The sequence below is a fragment of the Megalobrama amblycephala genome, linkage group LG10 (assembly GCF_018812025.1).
Source record: "Megalobrama amblycephala isolate DHTTF-2021 linkage group LG10, ASM1881202v1, whole genome shotgun sequence".
Classification (NCBI taxonomy): Eukaryota; Metazoa; Chordata; class Actinopteri; order Cypriniformes; family Xenocyprididae; genus Megalobrama; species Megalobrama amblycephala.
The window spans coordinates 4598984-4612659 of NC_063053.1; the positions used below are offsets into that span (position 1 = coordinate 4598984).

Below are 13676 nucleotides of genomic sequence, written 5' to 3' on the forward strand. Positions count from 1 at the left end.
CATCATTTTGACAGTTTTGTCATAATTTGACATTTTATGTCAGAATTTCGACAGTCATAATTTCAACTTTGTCATAATTTTGATATATTGTCAATTTCCAGTCATAATTTCAATTTATTTTATGCCATAATTTCGACTAAAATATTCGACTTTCGAATATTTTAGCAAAAACTATTCACATTCTGTCATTTTCTAGTCTTAAACTTCAGCACAGTCCTTATTTACTCATTGAACATCTCCTTTTGTGTTCCAGTGCAAAAATAGTGTTTATATTAACATGACGGTGGGTAAATGATGACAGAATTGTCTTTGTAACCTTTAATCTACTTGCATTTCCTTTTATTAATCTACTTTTTCCTTTCCTTTGTAGTGAATTTCGATCACTTCCAGATTCTGCGAGCCATTGGGAAAGGGAGCTTTGGGAAGGTAAGATGTCTCGTTCACTTTCATTATCCATGTCTGTACATACTGTCGTGAAAGATGAGTCTTCAAACGGCCCTTCCTCCATAACTAGATCTTGTACAAATGAATTAATAAACAGATGATGAAATGAGCCGTCAACTACAGGACGAGCCGAGCTGACGGCTGATGGTGTGTCACATCTACAGTAAGTACAGTAAGAGATTGAAATCAATGCTGTGGGGAGAATGCCACAGACGCCGGGCACCCTGGGTAATTCAGCCACTCTAATTACCCTGCGCTCTCGTTATCTGAAACGAGGCTGCGCTGAGATTTACTGCTTAAGTAGGCCTTAAGTAATTACAAATTAATTTTTCCATTAATCTAGACCGTAGCGGTTAATTAATTTAAGATGCATGTCGTGTGAGATTTATCCTCTGAATGACCCGAGAAAGACAGGATCTGTCCAAATCGCACACAAGACTTTGTTTGCATCTCAATTGTTTCTCTTAGGCAGCTAGGAGATTAAATGGAGTAATGGATGAGATTCAGACGAGAAAAAGGACTAGTAATCTCACGTTTCCTCTAGAATTTAACAGTTTTACTCAAGATGCCAAAGTTAGCACTGAGAACTCCATTAAGCCTCATGGGCAATTTCTGAGCAATAGCTTTAATAGTAATAGCTAATACATATATATAATACATATATTAAGTCCCCAGAATGTGTCTGTGAAGTTTCAGCTCAAAATACCCCACAGATCATTTATTATAGCTTGACAAATTTGCCCCTATTTGGGTGTGAGAAAGAAGTTACAACTTTTAGAATGAAACTGGACGTTTCTAAATGGTTAGTTGATAAATTTATGTAGTTGCTGTGGAGTTGATTCAACTCATCAACTAGCATGTGCCGTCATGTTAATCTTTTGTGCAAATCCAGCGTTGAATTGAGCCTTGTTTCTGAAGCAGTCCGGCGTAAAATGACGGCACGGCAACAACACTCTACTACAACAACTCTTCCTCTTCTCTAAAGCAGCCCAACATGGCCTCACCTCCTTTGTTGCATGTTCTCGGGGGCGGGGTTTATGTACATTTTAGGGTTAGTGATGTCACTAACCCATGAAGAAGCTTGTTGTAGTCCTTAAACAGTGAATTCTTTGCATTGAATTTTGTGCATCGTAACTTTGCAGATGTTGTTTATGCTCAAACAGCAACATTACACACTAACTAAAGTTAAAAAAGTGAAATCATTATCAAGGACCCCTTTAATGTATGCGTCGGGTCAAAAGTTAGGATTTTTTTTTTGATGTTTTTGAAAGAAGCTTCTTTTGCTCATCAAGTCTGCATTAATTTGATCAAAAAACACTAAAAAATTGTGAAATATTATTACAATTTAAAATAGGTGTTTTCCATGTAAATATATAGTAAACTGTTTTATTCCCGTGGTCAAAGCTGAATTTCAGTCAGGCACTTTCATCTGTGGTCAGACAAGAATAATGGTGATGAAATCAAGCAGACAGATCGGTCTGCAGGTAAAATTGTTCTTCGGAGCCTCTGATTTGATCTTTCCCTTTGCTCTTTTTAAATGGTCTTTTAGGAAATAAGTGACCCCTTTCTGAAAGCCCCATCAATAAATCAACGTCAGAATGAGTTATAATCTCCTCCCAGACCGGCCTATTTTACCCTCTCTTCATGATAGCAATAACCATAAAAATATGAAGAATGGCTTGGTTTGGCAGACACTTTATTCTCCTGAGCTTTACACACCTGCTTCATGAGTATAAAAAAAACTGATCCGCTGTTTCCTTAAAATTCATCCTCTCGCGAGGAAGAGCACCTGCTTTAATATGCAACTTTGCAGTTTTGCTGTCAGTATGTGTGTGAGTGAATATGATATTGTCTCGTCACACAGGCACTATCAACTCCAGAAAAGCCTGGAAAACATCATTTATCCATGAGAAACGGCAGCGTTGCTCTTGTGTGCTTTCCAAATGCTTTCTGTTTCAGAATGTGACGCGTAACGTGTCGTGCGTTTAATTGGAGAGTGTTTTTATCCGATTAACTTCCCATTGCTTGTCATTATTCATGCCTGTTTGAACAGCTATAACTTCATATTCCCACGGTGAACACTCACCAAACTTTGCACGCTTGAAGGGTATGTGGCTAATTGCATTTTATGTAATTTGGAGATTAATGGGATGTAAGGGTTGCCTAGCAACTAGAAGTTACATTTGCAAGATTTCAAAGTGTCATTTTGCATTTTCAAAGTGTCCGTTTGAGCTCTAGAAATACGACTCAATAGGGCTGTTGACATGTGATGCATGAGGATCTCCAATCAACATCTTCCTCAGTATTTTTGTCATTTTCCAGTAGAAATATCTAAGCATTCTTGAGAAGCAAAATGACATATTAAGTTTTCATTTCTGAAAAAAATATCAAAATCAAGTGACTTCATGCTTAACACAAAAACAAATATCTGCCATCGGGGTAAAAAAATTATAATCTTGTTTTCCCTTTGAATTAAGGTTGTTTTGACCCCATATTTGTTCTTGTTTTAAGCACAAACGCACTTAATTGTGATACTTTTTTAATGTATATTTTAGGAAATATATCTTGATTTAAGAATGTTTAGATATTTGTACTGGAAAACAAGACAAACATACTGAGGAAGAACATATATTTTTTGCAGTTTTTGCACTCACATGAATGCACTGAACACAGAATTCATCTGGTTTGTGAGATTACGTCTGAAATATTGAGCAGAATGTGTCAACAAACTTGAGAAGAAATGGTGATAATGAGGTTTACTAAAAACACTAATGTACGGCGTTTTAAAGCCAAACACTGCAATGTGAAAGAGGCCATGTGGGTGTGATTGAACTTGAGTTTAGACCAAATATGAAATCCGTCTGAGTGCGCGAGGGCGTTTATTTCCCGGCTGGTGTCTGCATCCTGCCGTGATGTGTGCGGCGCGACACAGTCCTGTGGAGAGCAGCGCAGCCGGAGGCGCTCAGGATTATATTTCCCCAGTTGGCGTGGAGGTGAAGAGTGAGACTGGAGCCGGTCAGCGCTGATGGTAATGACACGAGCTGTTCGAGAGCACCGGGACAATTGCTTTCCTTTCTAAGAGCCTGTGTGACCTGCTCCAGCTGAAAGTGTTTCATATGTGATGTAAAGTCTGTGTTTCAGCAAAGAACTTCAAATAACAGCTTCCCACTGCTTCTCGGCCCAGATTTAATTGCAGTCTTAGAATCTTTTTTAAAAAATTGCAACTAGAACACAACAAATCAAAACTCATTAGAAAAAGAGGTAATTAGTCTGAGAACAGAATTTATCCTGAAACTATTTCTAGGTCACTAATCGAATAAGCATTTTTGTTTGAGAAGCATCACAATTTATAATATATAACTGATGTTTTGAAGTAATAATTAGTTGTTTCTTCATTTCTTGAAGCTAAATAATGTAGGACCATTTGAAATGTTTTTGAAAGAAGTCTCTTCTGCTCACCAAGGCTGCAGTTATCTGATCAAATAATTGTGAAAAATTATTACAATTTAAAACCGCTGTTTTCAATGTGAATATACTGATACAAAGCTGAATTTTCAGCATCATTACTCCAGTCTTCAGTGTCACATGATCCTCCAGAAATCATTCTAATATGCTGATTTGCTGCTCAAGAAATATTTCTGATTATTATCAATGTTGAGAACTGCTTCAGGTTTTTGTTGAAACCCTATTTTTCAGGATTATTTGATGAATAGATAATTGAAAAGAACAGCATGTATTTAAAGGTGCCCTAGAACCAGTTTTTACAAGATGTAATATAAGTCTAAGGTGTCCCCTGAATGTGTCTGTGAAGTTTCAGCTCAAAATACCCCATAGATTTTTTTAATTAATTTTTTTAACTGCCTATTTTGGGGCATCATTAACTATGCACCGATTCAGGCTGCGGCCCCTTTAAATCTCGCACTCCCTGCCCCCTCAGCTCTTGACTATAATACAGTGCATTTACAAAGTTCACACAGCTAATATAACCCTCATGGATTTTTACAAGATGTTCGTCATGCATACATCTGATCATGTGAGTATAGTATTTATTTGGATGTTTACATTTGATTCTGAATGAGTTTGATAGTGCTCCGTGGCTAAAGCTAACATTACACACTGTTGGAGAGATTTATAAAGAATGAAGTTGTGTTTATGAATTATACAGACTGCAAGTGTTTAAAAATGAAAATAGCGACAGCTCTCTTGTCTCCGTGAATATAAGAAGCGATGGTAACATTAACCACATTTAACAGTACATTAGCAACATGCTAACGAAACATTTGGAAAGACAATTTACATATATCACTAAAAATATCATGTAATCATGGATCATGTCAGTTATTATTGCTCCATCTGCTATTTTTCACTATTGTCCTTGCTTGCTTACCTAGTCTGATGATTCAGCTCTGCACAGATCCAGACGTTAATACTGGCTGCCCTTGTCTAATGCCTTGAACATTTGTCTTTACTGTCACTTTTGATGTTTTATTTTCTGAGTAAAAGTACTAATTTCTTTTTACGAAAAAATCTTACTGACCTCAAACTTTTGAACAGTAGTGTAAATGAATGAATGAACCAGCCCTACAATTTTACAGGTGTAATATGGAAAGAGCATTTAAAATTCATCTCAATTATTTCAAAGAAACAAAAGGTATCAGATCCTTTCAAATTCCATTTGAACCCTCACTGTAGGCTATATTTGAATGAATGAAAGTTTTTATGACAACCACCATTTAAATGTTTATATTTAAAAATGAATGAGTAGATAGTAGTAGTAGTAGAGTAGAAACATAATTATGTCATTTAAAAAGTTGTTTTTCACCTTTTCACAAGATGTAATATAAGTCTCTGGTGTCTCCAGAATGTGTCTGTGAAGTTTCAGCTCAAAATACCCCACAGATCATTTATTATAGCTTGTCAAATTTGCTCCTATTTTGGTGTGAGCAAAAACATGCTGTTTTTTGTATGTGTCCCTTTAAATGCAAATGAGCTGATGCTCCCGCCCCCTTTCCAGAAGAGGGCGGAGCTTTAACAGCTCACGCTTCAGTTGCTCAACAACAACAAAGCTGGAGAATCTCACGCAGCCAAAATGAGGATTGTCAGTAACGGTGTTCAGCCTTACATTGTTCAAACTGGAGTCAGACACCATCTGTGAAGATGATGCCTCTCATAAAAGTATAACTACATTATAGATCAGCCCTAGCTTCATGTGTCATTCACATGTCATCATTCACTCTTCTGCATCAGTTCAGTTCAGTGTTACAGGCCTGATGTGCTGTTAAAGATCAGCTCATTCTTCTGTGTTTAAGAAACCAATAGTGATTAATTCAGCTCTTCTGTCTCCATCCATCCTCAAATGAGCTTGTCTCTATAAGTCCGTTAGCCCACAATGATTTTCTTTAATTGTTTAGTTTCTCAGCTTGTGTGTGGGTTGATAGCTATTCTCTCTCTCTTTCTCTCTCTCCCTGTATTTTGAAGGCTGTTGCTCTTTGCAAATAAAGCCTTCAACATGTTCTTCGCTCCATCTTTGTCTCTCTCTTTTTTATCTACACTTCTGCCCTTTAATTTTTAATTTCCAGCCGATTCCAGGTCTCTCCGTGAGCGCAGATGAGATGTTCAGATACTGGATGTATGATGCGTTTTGTTATTTGTGTTGTAAGTGCTGGTCGTGTGCTTTCATTTCCTGGCCCGCGTCACTAAAGATGGAGAGAAAAGCACAGAGAGAAAACAAATTTACATAAGAGGAAATTATTATATAAAGAGTGTCTGGAAACATCAGCGCTCAGTGTTCCCGTCTGTGCGTGTGTTATAATTCACAGAAAAAACGATTTGCTTGTTCCAGTCGGATGTGTTTAGTTAAGTTTCAAATAGAATATAATCCACTAAACCTCACTGTCAATTTTAGCTGTCTTGAAATTATTATTCTGGTAAAAACAGTCTGTTAAGATACAAGAGGCTTGAAATACAGTCTTAAAAATAAAGGTTCTTTATTGGCATCGATATTTCCATGAATCTTTCCATTCACACCACAAAAAATTATGTTCTTCCTCAGTATTTTTGTCTTGTTTTCCAGTACAAATATCTAAACATTCTTAAATCAAGATAGCAAATGATAACAAGTGTTGTCTGAAAAAATTCAAAATTAAGCGACTTTATGCTTAAATGGAGTAAAATAAAATTGTTTTCCCATTTGAAATAGGGTTATTTTCTATTGGCAGATATTTTTTCTTGTTTTAAGCATGAAGTCACTTAATTTTGATACATTTTTAAGAAAACAAGACTTAATATTTTGAGTTATTTTAAGAATGTTTGGATATTTGTACTGGAAAACAAGACAAATACTGAGAAAGAACATTGTTTTATTAGCATTGCATTGCACAAAAGGTTCTTTATATCATTAAAAAGTTCTTAACAATAAGAACAAAATTGTTCACTTAAAGGTTCTTTTGGGAACCAGAAATGGTTCTTGGTATCAGTGCAAAAAAGACCTTTAATTTTGTAAGACAGAAATAGTGGACAGACTGATCTTTGAGTTTATCTGCAGCTCTCAGGTTTTATGTCCGTTTCTCTTCAGCTGGAAGACGTCTTGCTCCTCTCAGCAGTTGTGTGACCCAGAAACCCAACGCTTTTGATTCGAGTCTCCTGCAGATTGAACAGAACACTCTTGTTTCTCTCGGCTGGGTCGGGCCTATGAGAAGCTTTGTGACAACAATGGATAGAGCAGCTAAATATATCAGAGTCATGGGAATAGAAGAAGCTTAAAAAGTAAAGACACTCTGTAAACCCCAGCGGCTCCGTATTCATAACGCAACCGACGCATTATGCAGTGTTACATAAAACACTGCATCTTATACCTGACACGCTTTGAGAAGATAAAGCAGGATTCCTGGAGACCTCATGAGAATGTGGGAAGGATCATTCATCTACACTGTAAAAAAATGATTTTGATTAGATTCCAGTGACAAGCAGTTTGTCTGCGAGACACGACACGACTAAAGGACGTGACAAAATCAACCAAACATCACAGCCAATCAGAAGAGCTTGTGGGTGGAGTCTCTCTACAAGTGCATCGCACTTACATCCAAATCAATCCAAAATCACAGCCAATCAGAAGAGCGTGTGGGCGGAGCCTCTCTGCAAGCTCACTGCACTCGCAACCAAATCAATCAAAAATCACAGCCAATCAGAAGAGCGTGTGGGTGGAGCCTCTCTGCAAGCTCAACGCACTCGCAACCAAATCAATCCAAAATCACAGCCAATCAGAAGAGCTTGTGGGTGGAGTCTCTCTACAAGTGCATCGCACTTACAACTAAATCAATCTATCCAAAACCACAGCCAATCAGAAGAGCGTGTGGGCGGAGCCTCTCTGCAAGCTCACTGCACTCGCAACTAAATCAATCCAAAATCACAGCCAATCAGAAGAGCTTGTGGGTGGAGTCTCTCTACAAGTGCATCTCACTTACAACCAAATCAATCTATCCAAAACCACAGCCAATCAGAAGAGTGTGTGGGCGGAGCCTCTCTGCAAGCTCACTGCACTCTCAACCAAATCAATCCAAAATCACAGCCAATCAGAAGAGCGTGTGGGTGGAGCCTCTCTGCAAACGCACTGCACTCGCAACCAAATCTATCCAAAATCACAGCCAATCAGAAGAGCGTGTGGGTGGAGCCTCTCTGCAAATGCACTGTACTCGAAACCAAATCAATCCAAACCCACAGCAAATCAGAAGAGCGTGTGGGCGGAGCCTCTCTGCAAATGCACTGTACTTGCAACCAAATCAAACCAAAATCACAGCCAATCAGAAGAGCGTGTGGGCGGAGCCTCTCTCCAAATGCACTGTACTCGCAACCAAATCAAACCAAAATCACAGCCAATCAGAAGAGCATGTGGGCGGAGCCTCTCTGCAAATGCACTGTACTCGCAACCAAATCAAACCAAAAAATCACAGCCAATCAGAAGAGCGTGTGGGCAGAGCCTCTCTGCAAATGCACTGTACTTGCAACCAAATCAAACCAAAATCACAGCCAATCAGAAGAGCGTGTGGGCGGAGCCTCTCTCCAAATGCACTGTACTCGCAACCAAATCAAACCAAAATCACAGCCAATCAGAAGAGCGTGTGGGCGGAGCCTCTCTGCAAATGCACTGTACTCGCAACCAAATCAATCCAAACCCACAGCCAATCAGAAGAGCGTGTGGGCGGAGCCTCTCTGCAAATGCACTGTATTCGCAACCAAATCAAACCAAACCCACAGCCAATCAGAAGAGCGTATGGGCGGAGCCTTTCTGCAAACGCACTGTATTCGCAACCAAATCAATCCAAACCCACAGCCAATCAGAAGAGCGTGTGGGTGGAGTCACTGCAAATGCACTGTACTCGCGATCTATCCAAAATTAAAGCCAATCAGAAGAGCGTGTGGGTGGAGCCTCTCTGCAATCTTACTGCAGTCGCAACCAAATCTATCCAAAATCATAGCCAATCAGAAGAGCATGTGGGCGGAGTCTCTGCAAACGCACTGTACTTGCAATCAAATCAATCCAAAACCACAGCCAATCAGAAGAGCGTGTGGGCGGAGTTTCTACAAGTGCACTGCACTCTGCAAACAAATCAATCAAAAGTCAGCCAATCAGAAGAGTGTGGGCGGAGCCTCTCTGCAAGCACACTGCACTCGCAGCGAAACAGATAAGCACAATCAAAATCATAAATATTACACCATTTTAACATTAGAAAAATAAAAGACTTTGAATAATACACTTTTTTGTTTACAGTTTGAACATTCCTGTTTCCTTTCATTTATTTTCAAGATCTGAGATTAATTATCCATTGTCTCATTCAGTACAACTACAGCCACGAACAACAGCATGATCATCATTGTGTGTCACGTACATGTTGCAGATTCAATAATAGTAATTATGGTGAAGAGGTATTCTGTTGCTCATTAAATGTTGCTTTATGAAGATTGACACCGGTGTCTAGGAAAGGGAAGTAATTTCTCCTCATAAGGATTCTTACCAAAAATGGTAACCATGGTAACCATAGTCTCCACCAAAATACCATAGTAACTGCAGAACTGTCGACAGAAAAAAAAAAAAGAGAAGCAGATCACATTTAATTTAATGATTTTGGCAGAGGCTGCGGTGATTCATTTAATAAGGTGTCATTTCAGCTGAACATTTGTGCAGTAGTGTGGACCGAATATCATCTCGTCTTGTGAAATGTAGCTTTCATGAGAGTTCAATCCATAAACGCTGGGGTTTGAAGTGTCTTTACATCCTTCATTGCAAGATAAAAGACTCTTTGTGCTTCTGTCCTTGTCTTTTCTCACCTCTTTCTCTCTGTATCTGATTATTGCTCACTGGAAGAAGCTGTAGTGAACGAGAAACACACCGCCTACTAATAAAGCAGCTGATGGAGGTTTTAGTCCCTATAAACGCTCATTAAAACTCTTTAGTGGAGACGGATCTGAAGGGCAGCTTAAAAGATCTGGGCGACAGAAACGGTATAAAGTTTTTCTTTTTATGTGCTTCATGTATTTGTAAGCGGTCACTGAACTGAAGTGATGGCTGCTGAAAATGCAGATTTCATCACAGAAATAAATTATATTTTAAAATGTATTCACATAGAAAACAGCTATTTTAAATTGTAATAATATTTCACATTTTTTACTGTAGTTTTGATCAAATAAATGGAGCCTTGGTGAGCAGAAGAGACGAACTAAGGTTCAAAAACATCTTAATTATTCCAAACTTTTGACCATATTTGTTTGTAATGACCCTGTAAGTTTAATTAAACCATCAAAATATAAGGAACATTATTTTATATTTTTCAAATATTTTAAATATGACTGAACAAAACACTAAACTTGGTTAATCTGACAAAATTATTACTACATCTACAGGTTTTATTTTACTATATGCACAAACAAAAAAACATACATTGACTACAACAAAATCAGTTATTAATATTTGGTTGGTTCTCTCTTGTTTTTGCATGTTCATAATTTCTTTGTATGACAGCCTGGCCAAAAATTGTGTTGTATTAGCATGTTTCATTGCATTATCATCACAAATAAAACAAACGACTCCAAACACAACTACAGAATATGCTTAACACATCAATTCTCCTAGGTCAGACTTCACTTTTGGCCACTACTGTACATTTACATATTACATACATACAGTGATTGTGTTATTCACACGCATGTTGTTGTAATTTGATGAGCTCGACGTCTGCAGGCATTTCACATGCTGTGTCTCATCAGGACGCTCAACACTGATTCAGCAGTGTCTCGTAAGAAGCAGCTCGGGGTTTCTGTAAACATGCAAACAGAGCGATGATATGCGTGAAATGATCCGTTGAGTGAGATGGAGGTTTATATGGGTGTTTCCCCGGTTTATCTCACTCTCACATAAAGCAGCTTCAGCGTGACTCAGTTAGGGCTCGATGGGTCGATCCGCTCCGGTGACGAAAGCAAACATTATGATGTTTCCCAGAGCAAATTTCTCCACTGCAGTCACTGAAATATCACCTCTGATTTGCACGAAACACAGTCTTTCAGCACAGCCAATGCCTGACCTTTAACAACCTGTTTAATGTGTGTTGAAGCACAATCACAGGTGTTCATAATGAATATTTAACTGTGAAAAGCAGCCAGCGGGAGTTTAATTCTGTTTATTAGCAATTGGAAGAGATAACTGTGAACTTAATTAAATTGTTAAAGAACAGCTCTGTGACAAAGTGACCAGACCTCATATATTTTTAATGCGAGTTAATGATGTGATGCATAACACTGCAAAAAATGTCCTCCTTCCTCAGTATTTTTATCTATTTTTTTTCCAGTATGAATATCTGGACATTCTTAAATCAAGCAAAATGCGCCAAAAGTCTTAAAAAACATAAACAAATATCTGCCAATGGGGTCAGAAAAATAATCTTGAATTCCCTTTGAATTAAGTTTATTTTTCTGACCCCATTGGCAGATATTTGTTCTTGTTTTAAACATAACCTCACTTAAGGGGTCCTTTTAGGGCTGCACGATATATCGCATGAGATTGTCACGCGCATTTCGTCAGTAAAGCCGGTTCCCTGATTACCGCTAAATCACCATCACCTGCTTTCAAACGGAGCGGCATTTAATAGACAGAGCTGAATCGCCTTCGATAATGAACGCGATATTGCGTGGCTTTTCAGTGATCTACGGCTCTGTCTATTAAATGCCGCTCCGTTTGAAAGCAGGTGATGGTGATTTAGCGGTAATCAGGGAACCGGCTTTACTGACGAAATGCGCGTGACAATCTCATGCGATATATCGTGCAGCCCTAGGTCCTTTATTATGATTTCACTTTTTAACTATTTAGTGTGTAATGTTGCTGTTTGAGCATAAACATCATCATACACGGTCAAAGTTCAATGCAAAGGGAGAAATTTTCTTTTACAGAAATCACTTTTTAAGGATTACAATGAGCTTCTTCCCGGGTTAGTGACATCACAAACCCCAAAATTTACATAAACCCCGCCCCCAAGAACAGACAACAAAGGGGGTGAGGCCATGTTGGGCTGCTTTAGAGAAGAGGAAGAGTTGTTGTAGTAGAGTGATGTTGCCGTCATTTTACGCCGGACTGCTTCACAAACGATGGTCAATTCAACACTGGATTTGCACAAAAGATTAACATGACGACACATGCTAGTGGATGAGTTGAAATGTCCAGTTTCATTCTAAAAGTTGTAACTTCTTCCTGAGTCTCTCCATCAGTGTCGACTCCGGTTTGAACAATGTAAGGCTGAACACCGTTACTGACAATCCTCATTTTGGCTGCGTGAGATTCTCCAGCTTTGTTGTTGTTGAGCAACTGAAGCATGAGCTGTTAAAGCTCCGCCCTCTTCTGGAAATGGGGCCGGAAGCAGCAGCTCATTTGCATTTAAAGTGATGCATACAAAAATTTTGGGGCAAATTTGACAAGCTATAATAAATGATCTGTGGGGGATTTTGAGCTGAAACTTCATGGACACATTCTGGGGACGCCGGAGACTTATATTACATCTTGTGAAAAGGGGCATTATAGGTCCCCTTTACTTTTGATAGATTTTTCTGAAGACAAGACTTAATATCTTCAGTCATTTTGCTTCTCCAGTAAATGTATCTTGATTTAAGAATGTTTAGATATTTGTACTAAAAAACAAGACAAAAATACTAAGGAAGAACATCATTTTTTGCACTTTATAAACACTTCCACCTGCAGAATGATTTTTTTTAGAAGCAAGAAAATGTATTTGTTGTCAAAGCAGAATAGCATCTTATTTTCACAGTTTCTGCTCATATTGTGCTTATGTAGTTTTGGAATGGATGATTAGATCTGAGTTCGGGACGCTGTTATCCGTCTCCTCTCCAAGGCTGATATTTGGGCTGTTTATCTGAGTTATCTGTGCCTGCGGGCAGGTTTGTATTGGAGATGTCTGCTGTGAACCGCCGAGTCGCTGCTGGATCAAAGCGGATGTAATTAGGGAACGTTTTAGTGTGTTTTCCGTCTGGATCTGTGGGGCGAAACACTGAGCTCAAAGGCTTTCCTACAGTTCAGGAAAACAACATTTCTAGATGCTCTGAAGGCCATTTCAACTAGATTATTTTGTTTTCTTGTTACATTCGGACAGCTAAATGACTTGATTGTTGCCTCTGGACTTTCACAGCATCTGTTTGACAGAATCAGAGCATTTTCTAGCACAGTCACGCTGTGGCTCGTTTCATTTTACCTGAACACCTGAATGAGGACAACTGAAGAATTGTTAGTAACTGAGTAAAATAAAGAGTTATTCCTTTAATCCAACGCGGGTCATTATAGCGAATCAGTCTCCATGATTCAATGACTCATTTGTTTTGTTGATGAACAAATCTGGGTTTTTGAACAAAAAGGTTGAATGAATGATTCAATGACTTTCTTGTTTTGTTCCTGAACAGATCAATTAATTTGAACAAATCGGTTGAGTGAGTGATTCTATGACTCACTTGTTTTTTTCCCCCTGAATGAATCAGTGTTTTTGAACAAAATGGCTGAATGAATAATTTAATTTCTCATTTATTTTGTTCCTGAATGAGTCCATGTTTTTAAAACAAATCTGTTGAATGAATGATTCATTGACTCGTTTGTTTTGTTCCCAAATGATTATAGGTGTTTTCGACTTGAAGCATTGCTGCGCAGACCGATTGGTATATGACATTGAAAATGAGAGAGCAGATGG

The 13676-nt window shown here is 38.4% G+C and overlaps 1 protein-coding gene across 2 annotated transcripts in view; it reads left to right on the top strand.

The window, feature by feature from the left end:
• The window catches only part of LOC125276512 (serine/threonine-protein kinase 32C-like), an 83972-nt gene that overhangs the window by 37520 nt on the left and 32776 nt on the right, over nt 1–13676 (top strand). For both annotated transcript variants that reach the window (XM_048204041.1, XM_048204040.1), the window contains exon 2: nt 371–426. In XM_048204041.1, the coding sequence (XP_048059998.1) occupies nt 371–426 (56 nt within the window). The remainder of the gene's footprint in view (nt 1–370; nt 427–13676) is intronic.